The sequence below is a fragment of the Anarrhichthys ocellatus genome, unplaced genomic scaffold (genome assembly GCF_004355925.1).
Source record: "Anarrhichthys ocellatus isolate YVR2014 unplaced genomic scaffold, GSC_Weel_1.0 scaffold8, whole genome shotgun sequence".
Classification (NCBI taxonomy): Eukaryota; Metazoa; Chordata; class Actinopteri; order Perciformes; family Anarhichadidae; genus Anarrhichthys; species Anarrhichthys ocellatus.
Genome location: NW_022280038.1, coordinates 2804680 through 2822213, shown reverse-complemented (window position 1 = coordinate 2822213; position 17534 = coordinate 2804680). Strand labels below are relative to the sequence as shown.

General features: G+C 39.6%; 1 protein-coding gene across 2 annotated transcripts; it reads right to left on the bottom strand.

The window, feature by feature from the left end:
- Nucleotides 1–9022: 9022 nt before the first annotated feature.
- scamp5b (secretory carrier membrane protein 5b) lies at nucleotides 9023–15851 on the bottom strand. 2 transcript variants are annotated; one of them, XM_031848834.1, is made up of 7 exons: nucleotides 15685–15851; nucleotides 14026–14088; nucleotides 13823–13942; nucleotides 12228–12384; nucleotides 11570–11671; nucleotides 10613–10730; nucleotides 9023–10222 (listed from the first exon to the last, which is right to left on the bottom strand). In XM_031848834.1, the coding sequence occupies exons 2-7, from the start codon at nucleotides 14030–14032 to the stop codon at nucleotides 10043–10045; spliced, it is 684 nt and encodes a 227-aa protein (XP_031704694.1). In that variant the 5' UTR covers nucleotides 14033–14088; nucleotides 15685–15851; the 3' UTR covers nucleotides 9023–10042. The 2 variants fall into 2 exon arrangements, with proteins under 2 accessions (XP_031704694.1, XP_031704695.1); XM_031848835.1 differs by lacking the exon at nucleotides 11570–11671.
- Nucleotides 15852–17534: the final 1683 nt, after the last annotated feature.

Sequence of the window (17534 nt, the reverse complement as noted above, 5' to 3'; positions counted from 1 at the left end):
CACATCTGCTGTGTGCACTCAATGGAATATGAACACTATGCGCCAGCAGTGGATCCCTGTGCTTCGTATGAGGTTTACACAGAATACGGAATAATCAGTAGATTCTGAGGAAATGCTGTGTGACAGGTGTGACAAGTCACTGAAATCATTCCCTTCATAAGAGATTAGGTGTCATATGTTTAATTCATTAAGGCATTTTCCCAGCTACTGTATGTCATTTGTCATGCATGATTCAGGCAGGGTTGCAAATCTGAACTTGATGAGAGCAGAAAAACACGCACTGCATATAAGATGCTTGCAAACACCAAACCGTGAATACAACAACTGGGTCTTGGCACTGGTGCTGTGCATAAATTAATAAGTCACATTAGCGTTTATGTTATAGTCGATGTGTTGCGATATGTGTGGACATCTTTAAAAAGAATCTGCTTTGGTCACATGCTGTCACCACAGAGCCAAAGACACATTCATTCATTGTGTTGCCAATACAGGGAACATAACATCATTTAGCAACAGTGAGAGAAGAGCTTATAATGTTTTCAAGCTAAACATAGAACTACACAAAAAGTAATATTCTCAGTTTTGTCAGGAAAGGAAGTGATTCCCTGACTATCTTCTGTTTTACTGCCCTCCAGCGTTGTTGCAAAGTTCTCATAACCAATTAGTGGACAACAATGATGGGAAAAGAATCTGATGAGGGTGGGGCATACAATTTTAAATGGTTGTATTTTGTATGTATATAAAATACATGTTTTTCTTTTCACAGTAAGGGTTTTACTGCTGTATTGTGACAGGACTCATTAAACTTGGTGTCTCCTACCCTCTCACGCTTCACCTTAACCGCCCATTAGACACGGTGCATGCATAATATACGCACATGGGTTTGCACCGCATTTGGGCGATTATTCCTCACCGTCTGCACAGGAAAGATACCTGCCCTTCCAAATTCCCCGTTTATCTTTCATTGCATTTCAGACTCTCAGCAGCTGCACGTTGGCTACATGGTGCATGTGCATTCACATTCTGCAAGGGCAACCGACATGGGCCTATTATAGGCTGTTCTAAAAAAATGTTATTTGAGAAGTCATTAGTTCAGATTTTATTTTTACGACCGCCATGCCAGCTGGTATTATTCTGGCCGCTGCTGCCACTGTTGTGTATGTTACAGTTTATTTGGGAAAACAGTCATTAATATGCATGTGTTGCTCATGTTGGCTGTGTGCGTGTGTGTGTGATGTGTGGGCTTATTCAATTTAGTTGTTTTTGTGTGGTAGGAGGGGTGGTTGTCATGAGCCCATATTCTGCTGAAATGCACACACAGCTTGTGTGATGATGTGATTATCTGTAAGGAGGATTCGCATTTGCAAGAAATTAGCTTGTTTATTTTTGTGATAGCTCCCACATCCGCTAAGCTGTTTGCTCGAAAAAGTTAAAGACTTATTTGTGTTTCAGAACTGAATATCTCATAGGTACAGGCTACTTCTGCAGTAATATAGAAAGAGGGGCAGTTAGTTGGGCTGGTAGTTTGCTTTTTTTCTCGACTAAGAAAGGGAGTGTCAGAGGGCCACTGTTTAAGAGTCACGGTTCACTATCAAACGAGATAAAACTGTATTTTAAATCTTGTCTTTTAAGTCAACATGAATGAGAAAAAAATAGATATTTGTGGTGAGCTATCTTCGTAAAGATAACATTTTATTGCAGGGCTAAAAGATTGCATTCATTTGTGCAGTGTACCTAATAAACTGGTAACAGTATAGTTAATTTCAGTTGTGAAATATGATATTTGAAAAAAATACATTGCCATTCCTCGTAGAAGTATTTCCTGTCCCCCCAGGAGAGTGAGAATCCATTATCTATTTGTTTTGATACGCTGTTCTCACTCTCGTATTTGGTCTGTCCTAACTAAACCCTGACCCCCGTGATGGGACTTCCTTTTGGTATGGGCTGTTTGTTCAGGCTGTCCACATGAAATCACCCCATTCCAGCTCTCCATGCCACATTATGTTGTTTTGTGAAAGTGCTGCAGTACGTGCAGACATGGACCCAACTTTGACCGTATGTGTTTATATGAATATGTTTGCTTGTGTCTGTGCATAGCTTCGTCTTCATGTATGTTTGTGTGTGTGTGTGTGTGTGTGTGTGTGTGTGTGTAAGAGAGAGAAAGACAGATAGGTTACTCCTAATGGGGGAGAGAAGCCAATTGATGCAATTAATTGTTTTACTTAGAGTATTACTTTTCCAAAAAGAATGGACAGTCTTTGCCTGTCTTGTTGAAAAGTCTCACTGTTATGTATCTATCTTTGATAACTAGCCTCTGTTTTTGCTTCTATGTGTTCTCGTGCAGCTTCTGGTTAAGCAGCTTAAATGAAGCCTTATTGTCCTATGTTGGGTAGAGGCAGCAATGCACAATGTCCATCGGGAGTCTCTTTTACAGTGCTGCAATCATTCCAATTTCTTAAAGATTTAGGACCATTTCTTGCAACAAATTCATATGCAATTGTATTTATCAGGAATGTGCTAGAGGGTGTTTCCCCAGTGAATCCAAACAGTGTGCGATTCTCAGTGAAGCACATTAAAATACCCCAAGGAGTGTACGGAACAAAATCCCACAGACACATACTGTATCACTGAGATATGCAATATACATGATGCACAATGCCAACGCCAGCATGGTCGTAAGAAACTAGAGCAGGAGGAGACTAGGGGGACAAATTAGCACAACGAGCTGCATGTAGCAGGAGGAAGAGTTTGTATGGTCAGAACAGCTTGTCAGATTACGAGGTCATTGTAAAAGACAGATGATTCTGATCAGCCGACAGGATGTGCAGCGTCACCTGCTCTCTATATCCAAGAGTTCAACTTAAAACATTCTGCAATTGGGGCTCCATCCCAAGGGAATTCAAGAAGCCTGAGATCTGCAAACATGTGGCAAGAGTATCCTGAGAAAAGGCAACGACTCTTACAGAATAGGTTACACTACATGATAAGAGCAAATTCATTACATATGTAAATACTTTGCTTTGTGCAGGAAAATGTTATGTCTGATGGTCGGTAAGCAGAGGATCTGTAGGGAGGGCTATAAAGAACCTCAAGACAAATAACTCCCCTTTACAACAAGGCGCGTTTAATTTACCAGCAAACCTATGTAAAGCAACAGCCGTTTTGCAGCTGCAAGCTTGCAACCTAATTGAGGAAACAGATCAAGTGAAGTGAAACAAGACTGATTAGATCTTCCAGCATTCTCAGTGGCAAGATGTCATTGAATACACAGAACCCCCTCAGCAACCAGAGCCATGGGTATAATGCTGCTGATGCTGAAAATGGAAAACCACGAGGAAACACCCTTTTTCTGTGTTTGAAGTTGTCAATCACGACCAACTGAGGGCTGAGTGTCATGAATGGCTTTTGGCTTAAATTTCTGGCATTACCGGTAAAGCATGATGATGGTGGTGCCATTACAGTTGCACTGCCTGCACAGTGATGAAGCTGAAAGAGGTCGGACCTTTGGGATCCGTGATAAGGACAGGCAGATTGTGGTGGTTGTTATTCCTGTCATGAAAAATTTGACCTATCATTATCTACTGAGTGCAGTCCCTCTCCAACATCCATCACATCCTTGCTAAACCATAATCACTGTGTATATGGCACCCGAGACAAGTTGTGAAAATGATAATAAACACAAAATAATTAATTGAATACAGTAAATAAAGTGAATAAATAACACAAGCGTGTCCTCCCAATAACCTTTTCCTTCACTTTGAAAAATATTATTACAAAATGACATTCCTGCCCTTATCTTCTTTAGCTTCTTTTTTTCCCCTCCCACTAGTTGATTTGACATTTATTTCACTCATGCAGCGCATAATCATAACTTTGTGGTGACACTGATGACAAGGGGACAACATTCAGCTTCATTAATTTGCTCATCCTCCTCATCCCTGTCCCATTTCAGCCACAGTGTGTGTATTAGGTCATGGTGAGGTCACGTCATGAGGGAGTGTTTGTGCTCAAATTATAATTATTATTTGTGTTTATTACTGTCAGGGGAGCTTGCCTCGACAATCCGCATGTAGCATGTGAAAGAGCTTAATTAAGCTTTTACTGGATGCATACATCTTTACTTAATACTTTAGACTATCTCTCTGGCAGTTTTGTATTTTCTATGGTATTTGCAAGATTTATATATGTAATCTTAAATACCTTATTTCCTCTAAAGCATAGTGTTCAACTTACTAACTCCCTCTTTGTTCAGCACATTAACAAAGGTTTCTAGACATTTGTTACTTTCCCCTATTTCAATATAAAGTCTAAATATTGACAAAGACTCAAACCCCTCCACCCTAGCCAGCTTGCAAAGGGCCAAAAGACATGACTTGAGACCTTCATTCTCCACTCCAGCAGGTTTATGTGAGGATAATTGAATTTAGTAGAAAGAGAGAATAGGGACTAGTCTGTGAGCTGACATTGACAAAAAGCCCACCTCCAGACTTGAGGTCTAAATTCTGCAGAGCCTATACTGTGTAGAGATTCTGTGGCACAATATCAAGGCCATAGGTAATTCATCTTCTGGCTCTAGCGCTGCTTTGCGACCTAATTAAATGAATAAAGATGTGAAGAAATCTTCATTTCCGTTTGGGATAAACACATTGTTGCATGGGAAAGGTAAGAGGAAAGGTTGGCTCTGTAAAGGTAGAATAGACGCAGATTAGAAACCACTGGCTGGAAGATAGCGAATGGCTGAAGACACTTGAATAGTGAGGTTCTGATTTACATGCAGCTGCAGTTGCTGGCTTGTTTGTTTTGAAAGTACCTCATCCTTGCACACTTTATGCAAAACTGATTCCGCCATATACTGTATATCTGAGTTAACAAACATTTCCCTTCTTGTGTTAACACTCCACATCGAAAGCAATGGGCGTTATACGAGACAAAGAAGCAGCTTGTGTCATAGACACAAGACACACTTGAGTGCACTGCCTGACAGTTTAAATACCACCTGCTTCATCACTGAAACATCTGGCTTGTATTTGGTGTCGACTGCAAAAAAAAAAAGCACTCTCTCTTACAGCTTAGTTTGCTCACTTTCATCAATTTTAAGCAGTATGCAAATGGGCAATTCCTCCAACATCCCTAAGAGTCCACATGGTTTCAACAACAGGCAATAAATTCTCATTAAGGCTTTCCTTCCTTGAAAGGCAGAAATTGAAGTTGGGATATTCGTGTTTGTTCGTTGTCCCAGGCAATTGGAACAAATGAGGAGATCTTGTGGGGGGAAGATAGGCTTCCAGCCTTAATCGGGGTCCCTGCAATAGCCCTGCACCCACCCACCTACTCCTCCACTGGCTCCATGGGGAGTGTCAATGATGAAGTCAGTCACGGGGAGCGTCGGCCCTGCACCACTGTGCTCGGGCCCCTCTGACAGGCCCATATTTCTCCAGACTCATTCTCCAAACTCCACTGTCACCATTTCCTGTGTTGTCAGGGGGATGACTCCCATCATCAGATCTGTGAAACAGTCTGGTGGCAGCAGCACTCCCTCGCTGTAGCTGACTAACATGGCCGTGCTCCAGGCAGCTGGGTGACCCCTCCTTAGTAGCTGGCTGGATGCTCTGACTCCTGTCATCATGCACATGCAAAGGGGATCTCGGATGGGATTTGTTTTTGTTTTAGCTTTTGGGAGCTGGTGATTTGTATATTTTTTTGAGTTTGTGTCAACACAAATATCAGAGTCAGCTGGGACCCTTGTTGTATTTCCAAAGCTGGACAACACCAGAAGCCACTGTCAAAAGACTATTTTTTGGGAAACAGACTCTCAGACTCTCAGAGAGTGGCATCGATCTTCTCATCTACTGTATCTCTATTTCTTCCCGAAATGTGAAAATCTTCCTTTAAGGGTATCATTAACACGGTTCCATTTTCAGTGTTGCAGTGTAATCATGCATTTTACTATATGTTGTGATAAAATACAACATAATTGAAAGTTGAATTGTATGTAAGATTATACACTGCTGTATCATTTGGCTTGAGGTACTATTTCAAGTCACAGCAAACCTTTGATGATCTTAGTAGAATTATTTGATTTTAGTTATTAAATTACTAATGACATCTTGCAGTGAGATTGCACAAAGACAGTGGGTTTTTTTGGGGGGTCACCAGCTTTAAGGGCTATAATTAACAGAAACCACTTTACAGAGATGAAAATGGACGATTTTGCAAACAATTATGAACATGATTACATAGAGTTTTTATTCTATTTGAAGCCATCTTGATCATTAACTGCTCAATTTGCAAATCCTCAGGCTGCAGAGGCACATTCACAGAGGCAGATGTAAATGACTCACTCCAAGGCATTGATTCCATTCTGTTTCCGATTATTGTCATGTGCTCACTATTCGTCTTTGTCAACTTTGCCTCCCCTATAGACCAAAAAAGGAAAGTCTCAACAGGTAGCCTACAGTGAATGGCAAAATGGCCAATGAGATTTATTTCTATCACTCTTTGAATTACCATGTTTAGCAGAGAGCTACCTACCTAGCCTTTTTCCTCATCTCAAAATCTGTTACATTCCATCCACAGGAAGTCTGAGAGGGTCCGTGACCTCAAAAAACTGTTTTATAAGATATATGTTGGGTGGTGGGACCCCAGCTCCATGTGCACATGTGCATCTGTGTGTGATACACAGGCATAAATGCATGCCTGTGTGAGTGCATGACTTTACGTCTGTGTAGCTTTGTCCAGATGGTAAGGTGTGTGTGTGTTTAACAGCCTGAAAGGGCACTCTATCTCCATCTCTCCTGAGAAATCAAACAAAGGCCCTCTGTGCTCCATCAACTTTAGGTCATACTGTGCCCTTTATGTGGACCTCACCTCCTCCTTCCTTCCTCCAACCTCTATGTTCTCTCCTGTTGACTGATAGTGAGGAAGAGTTGTGTATCAGATCATTATTATTGGTGTTAATGTTGCATTAAGACTAGGACAGGCAATTTATTTTAGAAGTATTTCTTCTTATATTTGTTGAAATTGTCTTTACATCCTGACAGTAATGACAGCTCCTGTCCCCAACACTCTCGCGTGGACTCGCCCTCCAGCAGTAGTCAGGCAGTGCACGTTCATGTGTTTTGATGGAGTAGCTTTGGAGGAAGGTCTGAAGTGAGGGGCAGGGATTTCTTCATTTGGATACTTTCAAAATCGAGCTTACTCTTGCTGGTTTCTCCAAAGTTGCTTACCCCAACTTTAAAGGTGCTAAATTTAAAATTGAGAGCATACCTGGTGCCTCTACAGGGCTCTCTACAGGGCTCTCAACATGGCGACAACTGAGCCGGCAGCTCGCAGCTAACAGTGGGAAAAGCCCTAACGGTGCAAACAACAGCAACAGCTGACAATCTTTACCTGACTGGTACCCCCAACACAGGTAGGGGCTATAACGCATCATAAAGGATGCTCAAGAGTATCTTGGCTTATATTTTGGCTTGTATGGAGATCATACATCAAAAGCCAGATGAACTGGTTGTGACATTGCCTCAACAACCAATAGCATACAATCAGCAAGAATTTTTTATCAGATCTGCATTTGTTTGTCCCAGCCAGATTTAATTGATGAGCGGCATGCAGTTGAATGATTTTACACCCGTGTTTTACAAGTGGACATAATTTAATTCAAAAGTGAAAAGCATCTGTGCAGTCTTGATTTGTTAAGAATCAATGATTATATTCTGTTGCTGTTAACCAGTCCTGTATACCTGAAGGCACAAGTCTTTGCTGTCACCACTTGTCACAAGAGATTTCCATGTGTATAGCAATTACAGCGTTTGTTGGTGGCTGCGGGTGGGTCCTCTGGGTATATATATATATCGCTGTATAATTTAATTCCCCTCTCCACAGAGTAATTCTATCACTCTCACAGCACAGGGAGAGGCAGACTGTGGGGAAGATAAATCCATTTAAAGTGTATTTTGAATGGGATCGATGATGGTCACCTGCTCACAGGATGTCATGGGGAAAATTGTGTTTGCCCTCATGTAAGTTTTAAAAACTAAATTTTAATCAGGCAAGTAGTATCAATCACTAGTATCACAGATATATTATGCACTTCTACAGATTATATAAATAGGTCACTGACAAGAGGGAGAAAAAAAGGTCATATAGTGCCCCTGGTGGACAATCAGTGTGACCATGAGACAACTACAGAGAACCAACACTACCACCTGAAGGCAAAGAATGTCCCTCTTACTTATATTTAGATATGGCTGCAGTATCATTTGCTGTGTGTAATGTGTTGGAAACTATTCAAAATCACATTTTAATGATTGAGTACAATGTCTTGATTAAATGGGGCAAATAATAACAACAAACTACTCAAACAAGGAACAAAGAGCCTCTATGAAAACCAACCTCCTTGAGTAACGGCACAATAATAAAACAGTGAACTGTTCGCAGTCTGAAACTTAGCAGCTCGTCTCAAGATTATATGTGAACAATAAGGGTTTTCAATAAGATCCCTGATCTCAGCCTAAGCATGAAAGCATGTGCATTACAATGGTGGTATAGTTACCAGAGGTCAGAGAGAAACTATATATATTTATTTATATATATATATATATATATATATATATATATATATATACATATATGCTGTTTAAAAGTCCAGCTTGGTGAGTTAGCGATGATCTGCTATTCACTACCAACTCTCCTTGAGGTACCTTTGAGCAAGCTTTTTAACACCCGCCTGCTCTCGTAGAGCTGCTTAGCACCCAACAGGTCCCCAGCAATGTCAAATTACCATATGTGTAACCGTGTCAATGTGATTCAGAATACTACTAAAGAACAGCGCAAAATAACACAATACTTGATATTACAACGATATAACACCTTGATTTCCATATAGAACTCATTCTGTGTGATGGGGAGGGAGAGCGAGAAGGCAGCGTGGAGGGACTGACACAAAGGAAGAGAGAATCAGGAAATAGAAGGGTGTATCATAAATATAGAATATGATCTGTGAAGGATAAATGAAGGTAATCTGTAAATGTTGGAGCTTTTTATTTCATACTAAAAACCATCAGCGCCTCTCTGTGGTCAAATAGCCACACTGCAGGAGAAAAGTTGTCTTAAATTGACATACATCACATGGGTCCGATATTTCACTTGTTTTGTGCTTAATTAAATAGAGCCATTAACCCTGAGGTAATTCTTCTGTGATGTAAAAGTGATGTTTTAAGAGCAAATAGAAATGTCAACAGGAAGAGCCAAGTACATCACAGAGTCAGTATCAAGTAAGTATGAATTTTCTGTTGTTTTGTTCCAGCTGAAGTCTTGCAATAATACTGTTTCTTATTGTGACTCAGACAGACTTCTATTCAACATTACAGTGCATCTGTATAGAAATATGGTGAAATACTGCTGAGCTCACATAAAGAAGCATGATTTAAACTAGAGGTACAGTAATATAGGATCTTTGGTTTACCTTTGAATTCAAAATACAATAGAAACTAAAGTGACTTTACACCCTCAACAATGTATCATTATAATGGTGCATTGGTAAATACATAAGATAATACTAAATAATTGAATCTTCATCACAACAAAAGTTATTGTACATCAAAAATAATCAGTTTACTTTCTTCTGTAAAAATTCCTAAAAATTGCAGGTCAACACAAAGAGTACATTAACACGCAGCTCTCTCATAGCCACTAAAGTAACACACATTCAAAACTAGTTTCATTCCAACTTCCCAAACAGAAAAAAACACATGAAATGATATAAAACTACAAATAATCAGCATGCCCTTTAATACAGGAAGACGAAAACCAGCAACCCACAGATGTTCAGAGCTTTTTTGTTTGCAAAATGATGAAATTACTGACAATTCTGCTTTATCAGTGATTTGTCCGAAATGGAAAAACTGGATATGTTAAAATATGCAAGTGCTTTTAACCTAATAATCATCAAAATTGTGGGAAATTGTAATATTTTCCTAACCCTGTTGATCTCACTTTGACATAACTGTCACATCATTTCTTTGACAGCTCTGTCTTGAAGAGGCTACATCTGGTTGTCGTTATATTGTGGGCTGGAGTGCTGCTCCTGCATGGCTCCAGCAGCTGCCCCCATGGCTGCCTGCTGGGCCGCTGTCTGGACTTGAGGGTTTTTCCAGGCTCCCGTGGTCCATTCCTCCTGAGCTTTGGACATGCTGGCCCCACTGCCACGGTAGTAATTATGGATCTATAGGCAAGGCGGTTTCACAAGTTATCATCAACAAGCCTTCACGCGTGGAAGGTAAGTGGTTTTCATTACTTTAGCTAATGTTATCGCATAGATTTTTTTTTAGAGTTTTGCAACTATATTCCCAAATCAGTGAATCTGTTTGGGAAATACTGTTTTTTCAGGGACAGCAAAGGATTTAATGTAATTCTGGCATTTATAATTATAAACCTAACAATGCTTCTTTGTTGATATCTCAAATCCTGTGACGTTATTTTCTACCACAATCATTTTAATAATCTGCTACTTTTGGCAAAAGGCATCATAAAAGAGACAATGACAGAAAATGTATTCAAAGAAGTTGCCTGTCTACATTTCCCTTCGTATAAATGCACCAAGTTAAATTCTTACCTTGGTGAGGGCAAAGAAGGACAGTGAGGCCACTGCAGTGAACATGATAGTAGGGACCAACATGATGAGCGCAATCAAAATATTATAGCTAAAGAAGGACAGAGTAGCCAACCAACCGCTGAAAAAGACACAGATGACCATTAACACACACACACAAAAAAAGAAGAAGATTCATTTTAGATTATGAACACAACATCAACCATAATGATCTGTTATTGGATTGTCTGGTGTTCCTCATTATGATACCACCACTGAACATCTGGATGTTAAATGCCGGTACTTTTTGTGGACTTTAAGTACTGCAATATAAAGTTTAAAAGTTTTACAGCTCATACATGAGAATATTCAGTTGCACATGGTGACATTTACAAACTTAATGGAGGCTGTCATAATATTAATTTCCGATCATCAGCCTGAGTGAGGTGACATTTTGAGGATCTCTTTAACAGCCTCTCAGAATCTAATGACAGGACTATCATAAAAGTTATATGAGGGCAATTTCTGGTGTTTCATCCCTCTCGTGTTAATGAAAGCAGCGCACAAGGTCTTTAAAAAATATATATATATAGTCCTCCTGACAGGACGTATTGCTTGACCTCCAAATGTTTCATTCAAAGTAGATTTTGTAGTTTGATTAAAACAACTTCTGATACTTAATGTTAATTTGTGCATAACAATGAATCAATCAAATATAAACGCTTGTGGAAACATCTAAACGTCAACAATGGCTCTGGTATTTGAGTTGCATTAGACTAAGTATGAGTTTCTGTATCTTATTGTAATGGCACTCACTTTAGAGTTTGTCGAGTCTTACTTTAGTAAATTATTTTCTTAAGTGAAGACTCAACATAAAAATGAATAATTTCAATGAAAGATTGATGAACATGCAAAATATCTGCTATTTAAAAACTATGTAAGAGAAATATTTGGAATGTATTTTCAATCTGTGACTCTCACCATACTCCCCATCCAGGGATGCCTATGCATTGGATGATGCTGATGCCAACTTGGGCCATGAACACAAAAAAGAACTGCATGAAGTTGAAGGAGCTGTCGCTCCTAAGTAAAAAAAGAAAAGAAAAAGATGATCGAGAAATATTTACATGTGCATAAAAAATGTTTCACTACTATACATCTAATATTTTATGTGCATGCTGCATCTTACATGATGTTATTCATGTTATCTATACATTTGGTTTGAAGGCATTCAAGCCTACAGGGTGATATAGGTCATTCCCACTCTGCACCATGAAGAGTAATGTCTGGTTTGATCTTCACCAGAGAGGCGGGTAAGACCCACATTTTGCAGACAAAACGTTGGCTGTCCATGACTCAGGACACTCGTCAAGAAGGAGATAGCATAGGCCCAGAAGATAAAGGAATGATTTAAGAAGATATTTTACGCTACCTTGTATTGCAATATAACACATTAGTCCATTATTAGTAAGGTATATGTGTTATGTATAAGGTTATTATTGTGTTGCTTTGTACTTTAAACAACTACGACAGCTTTGCCAGAAAAATGCAACTACAAAACAGAACTTTATAATGAGTTACCGCTGGAGTACTGACTAAACAATATTGATATCATGTTACTATTTTCTATTTGACTTACTTGAAGGCCTTGTAGAGGGGCCTGAACCAGCAGACATAAGAGCAAGGAGTGAACATGATTAGCCAGATGATTGCCAGTCCAAAGTTGGTCACGCCACCTCCCCCAAACATCCAAGCAAAGCAGCCAATGAGATTCACAGCAAGAGTAGCACTATTCACTGTAAGACCAAAACAGACTGTTACACACTGTTACATTCGGTGTGCAGACATGAACATGCAGAAAAGTGTTTGAAAAAGGGTTGATATGTGGATATGAAAGCAGACAGAATTAATGTAAAGTGACATATGTAATTGCAATGCTTGAGTTACAAAATGGCTTGTGTTTCCTGATTAGCCTTTTTTCGGGCCTCCTTCTCTTTTAATTCTCAGTAATGTTATGAGGCTACAGTACTCCCCGCTTAAGTTGCACTTGGGTCTAATTGTAGCTCTGTGCTTTGGTCCCATCTTTCTTCTCTAAACTTCAAATTTTGGTTTACAAGAGAATGATGAGGCCAAACACAGCTGCAACATGACAGTGATTAAGGAACACAGTTAACACTTCAAATTATTTCTACACAGGAAATGAGAAGGAAGAAATTGCATGCTGACTAACATGCAAGTATGCAAATAATGTGCATGCCATACATACAGAAAATTGGTGCAGGAAAAGAGATTAACAGCACATCCAAAAGCAGATTGGGAGTTTGAATACCTGCTTATGTTTATTGTTTACTTAATAAGACAACACCTGCAGAGAGAAGAGAGTTTAGTCGCTAGTTTAGAGTAACAGATATATATTTTTTTTTTGTTGTGTATAAATTATTATTTCAAATGAAAAACATCTTTTGTTTTGTTGACTGGGCACTTCAAACACAATCATAATCTGCTGTGGTTTACAGCAGGTAAATTGGAGTGGAGAGGCCCCTCTGCACTTTGCTATATTTGGCCAAAATCGGTTGTATGCTTTGACACCACAGCTTCACTTTTGTTTCCATTATCTTTTGTTACTATATACTGTATATTGGCTCATTGCCAACTCACTCCTAACCGCCAGTGTCACGGCACCTACATAAATGTTGCAGCAGCTTTGAGTTACTCCCTGCACTCTACCATGCATGCCTTCATGGACGGGCAGGGAGCTTCCAGACCAGAGCAATATCACAAACATCATTGTCCCGCTTGTTTATGGTGTAATAAACTTTGATGAAAGTGCCTCTGGCTGAAATTGTTTAACACAATCTCAATGTTAACTGCTCTGCTCAAACCAAGGCCATCTGGTCAGCGCTATGACTCATTAGCAAATAAACCAGTCAGAATAACACAGTCACAGCCAATAAAAAGAATATATTTTTGGAGCAAAGGGACCACTTCCAAACCATTGTCCTTCTGTTACATAGTTCTTATTAACCACAGAGGTGAACACAATTCATGGAAACTCCTGGAAAACGCTGGCTTCTGTTGTTATATTTTAGAGTCAAGCATCAAAAGTCTAAAGTTTAAAGTTTCATCGTTAAAATGTAAGCTCCAAAGTTGAAATGTTAGCCTGATGCAGGGATAATGCAACAGGAAATCCCATACGACTATTATAACAATACAACCTCACTGTAAGCCACTCACATATCCACAGGTGGTACATTTTCTTGCACATGCTGCGGTGGTGTTCAGGGATCTCATCAAAGTCCTGGTAGAAGCATGGCTTGAGTGGAATGAATCCCGGCAGTGGGGGGAAGTTGGCCTCTGAGATAAATAATTCCAGTTAGACATAGCAGCTTGGGTATGGTGATTGCTTTATAATAAAGTATTGCTTCATAATCTCTGACCTGCCATGGGGATAAAGTGTGACGTTTGCTGTTTAGATTTACTCCTTCTTCAGTCTCTTGAGCCTGTCAAATAAGAAGAAACTGGAGGTTAGCACGTAGTTGTTGGTATACTGACTTATTTCTGTAGCCTTTGTATAACCCACCGAGCAAACAGTTAACCTTCAGGGAATGTGTCCTGAAGGGTGCTTTTACAAAACCTTTAGAGAATCTTCAAATATTTTGTTTTTTTGATGCCCACAAAATAATGAAATCCCTTTTTTTGTTATTCAGATTGAATTAAATAATTGTGTGAACGGAAGCATATACGCTGCTGACTTTGCCTCCTGTCAATTATGCAATCAATCTATAGCCTACACATGCGACAAGGTGTTCCTCTTCCTCAAGTCAATGAAGTTGACTTGACAAGTGTCACACAGCTGAACTCTGAGGGAAACTGATGACTTTTGGATTATATGATTTACAAAACAAATGAGCATTCAAACATCTGACATGATATGGCTATTTTAAGGGTTGGTGAAAAATGATATTGTTTGATACTTGTGTTCTATTAATATGAGAAGTGCATGAAAAAGTAGATATTGTTGTAGTTGTTGTTGTGGCAGCTTTGCTGTTAACAGTGGGCTGACAGGCGGAATGGCACCTTGACTGCCTTGGAGAGACCGGTGGATATTCATTTCTTATTGTTACCTATAATTTACAGGTGCTATGCCAACACTTGTCAGTAGAGCCAAAGCTCTGTAATAAATAATCATAATCAACAATATCATAATCATAATAATCTCTTCAATAAATATTGTTACCTCATTCTGTTCTGTATAGGTCTACCTTAGACTGACAGATGGAACAAACAGTTTTAAAGGAGGGAGGATTGTATTGGGAGCACTGGGGTATCAGGTGTGACTGTGTGGGAAATAGTTTACATGGGTCATAGGTCAGGAGGGCCCCTTAGCAGAATTTTGCTGAGGGCCCCATGAGGTCAGGGCTGGCTCTGGATATTGCTGATCAGAAGGTGGAAGTTGAGGAGAAAAGGATTCTGCTGCCACCACAAGATGAACAAACTAGACTGAGAATAGGTTTTTGGATGTATGCTGTTTGGGTGCTGATGTCCGATTTACACCTCAGAAGCACTGGAAGCATAGTCAGTCATGCTTGATCCACTTTTGTGGAAGCCAGGTGAAGAACAAAGAATAAAGAAATATTAACTTTTCGGGAACGATAATGCGGTTCCCGGAACGTAACCCGATGTGGAATTATGTTTGCATATAATAAGAATAAACTAGAGGTTAGACCATCAACCAATGCATCGGCTACTTTATACCCTACTTTATGGGAAGAAGCTGTTTAATAGAGGGTGCCGTAGCTAAACGTCACCGTACAGACGTTCTGCCGGGGGATTTAATATGTGAGCCCTCCAGGCACTGACTCCGTAGTAAGAGTTTAACGACGGAATCCTTCCGGTTTTAGTGAAACCACCAGAAAACGCCAACACAAACCCCGGGAGACCGGTCACACGCGGTTGTTGCAATCACTCGCAAGCTCCACTCCACTGGATGAATTGAGCAGCAATATTCACTAATGTGCAAAGACGGTTGGGTATTTTGACAGAGAGCTGGTCATAGCCAAGAATTACGGATTCCACAGGAAACGTAATCTGCTTACCTCCTCCAGAGCTTCTCTGTTTACAATGCACCGTCTCCAATGGAAGCTTCAAGCTGCGTGAGGAACAGAGAAGGACTGCTGATCGGACGATATCTGCAAGCAAACTAATAACTATTATAATACTTTCTTCTTTAAAACCAGAGCAATAAATCCCTAGCTATCCTGACCCTCCACCAATCACCGTGCGTGAGTCTGCTGTCACTTTGATTCAGACCAATAGGCAGATTACCCTAATCCTTGACGTTGTTGTTTTTTTAACCAATCAGGGTTTTGCTCTCTGTCCATGGTGCTGAACCTGGCGCACCGGTGGAGGTAAAGTGTGGCGTTTAACTGCACACTAACAGACTCACCGCTGACCATTTCCCCCAACATGTAAGATAAGCACCTTGCTTTTAGAGTTAATCTGAAGTGATGTCACACTTCTGATCACATAGTTGTGTTGTTTTGTAGTTTATATTATTCTTTCAGATGTCAAGTGAGTGAGCAACGTAGCCTACGTACTTTGCAATAGCAAAAAAAAAAGTATACAATATATGTATAATATAATATATATTACATCAGCAGCAGTATGAGATATATAGATAACCCTGGTTGAATTAAATATTAGGCTGGTAATTCCCTTTGCATTGTGCAAATTCAGCTATACCACACCCTACTTGGTACAAGGGCAGTGAGTCAAATCAGTAGCCGAGTCATTGGCTTAAATCTGAATACAAGACTTGATTTTGTTGCTGACCTAAATACTAAATTGACTGCAGCTCTCCAGCTGGGGATGCTGTTTCACTGCAGTGACAGACTCTGGGAAACTTGGTTGAGGCCGCAGGAAACAATCTCTTGGCAGTAAACACACTTGTTGGCATAGTTTTGCTTGGCTAACTAAGAAGTACTATTTTCAACAACAGAGTCACATAGTTCAGTAAGGTGCTAGAGCACATGAGTACAATTCCAGTGGAGAACAGCAGGTCTCAAAGCTGAAAAACTTAGTAACTAGTTTGATAAGCATTCATCCAACCAGTGATGGGGGAGGTACTCGGGTAATTTACTTATAGAAAAATATAGCAATACCACTGTGAAGAAATACTTAGTAAGTGCTGCATTAAAAATCTATGTCACTTATGAAAAAATATTGGCATCAAAACATACTTTAAGTACTTCATATACTGCTGTGGAGCTTAATCTATGACAATATATCACTTAATTTTTGCTATTTGCTATTATTTTGTATTGGCAATCGGTAAAGTAACTAGTGACTAAAACTATCAAATAAATAACGTGGAGTAAAAAGTACAATATTTGTCTCTGAAATGTAGTGGAGTGGGAGAAATATATAATGGAAATATTCAACATAAGTACAATTACCTCAGAATTGTACTTAAATACTGTACTTGAGTACATGTACGTTCCACCACTGCATACAACTAAACAGAAACCAAAATATAGTTACTAAATAAATTCCCAGTGCCTGTACACTATGGCAATAATACCCAATTTATCAATCAACAATTGTAATTTAGCCAGTTGCTTATTCTTCATGGGTCCACTGTAATTGATGAGGGCATTGAAGGATTTCTGCAGGGTCATTTTTTTGGGCTTTTATATCAATCAAGACACAACATACTCAACTCACGATTAGACCTTGAACACATGGGTGCTGGATCCTTAATGTAAATGATAAAAAAGGAAGGACAAGGACAGCACTCCAATTGCCAGAATACGCGCTGAAGAAGGGTGTGCTGCCTGAAATGTATGTACGTGTGGTATTATTAAAAAGTTAAATTGGATTGCTGTCCTAGTCTTTTCTTTAATCACTTCTATATTGCCACGATAACACATTCACAGTATAAAGTGAG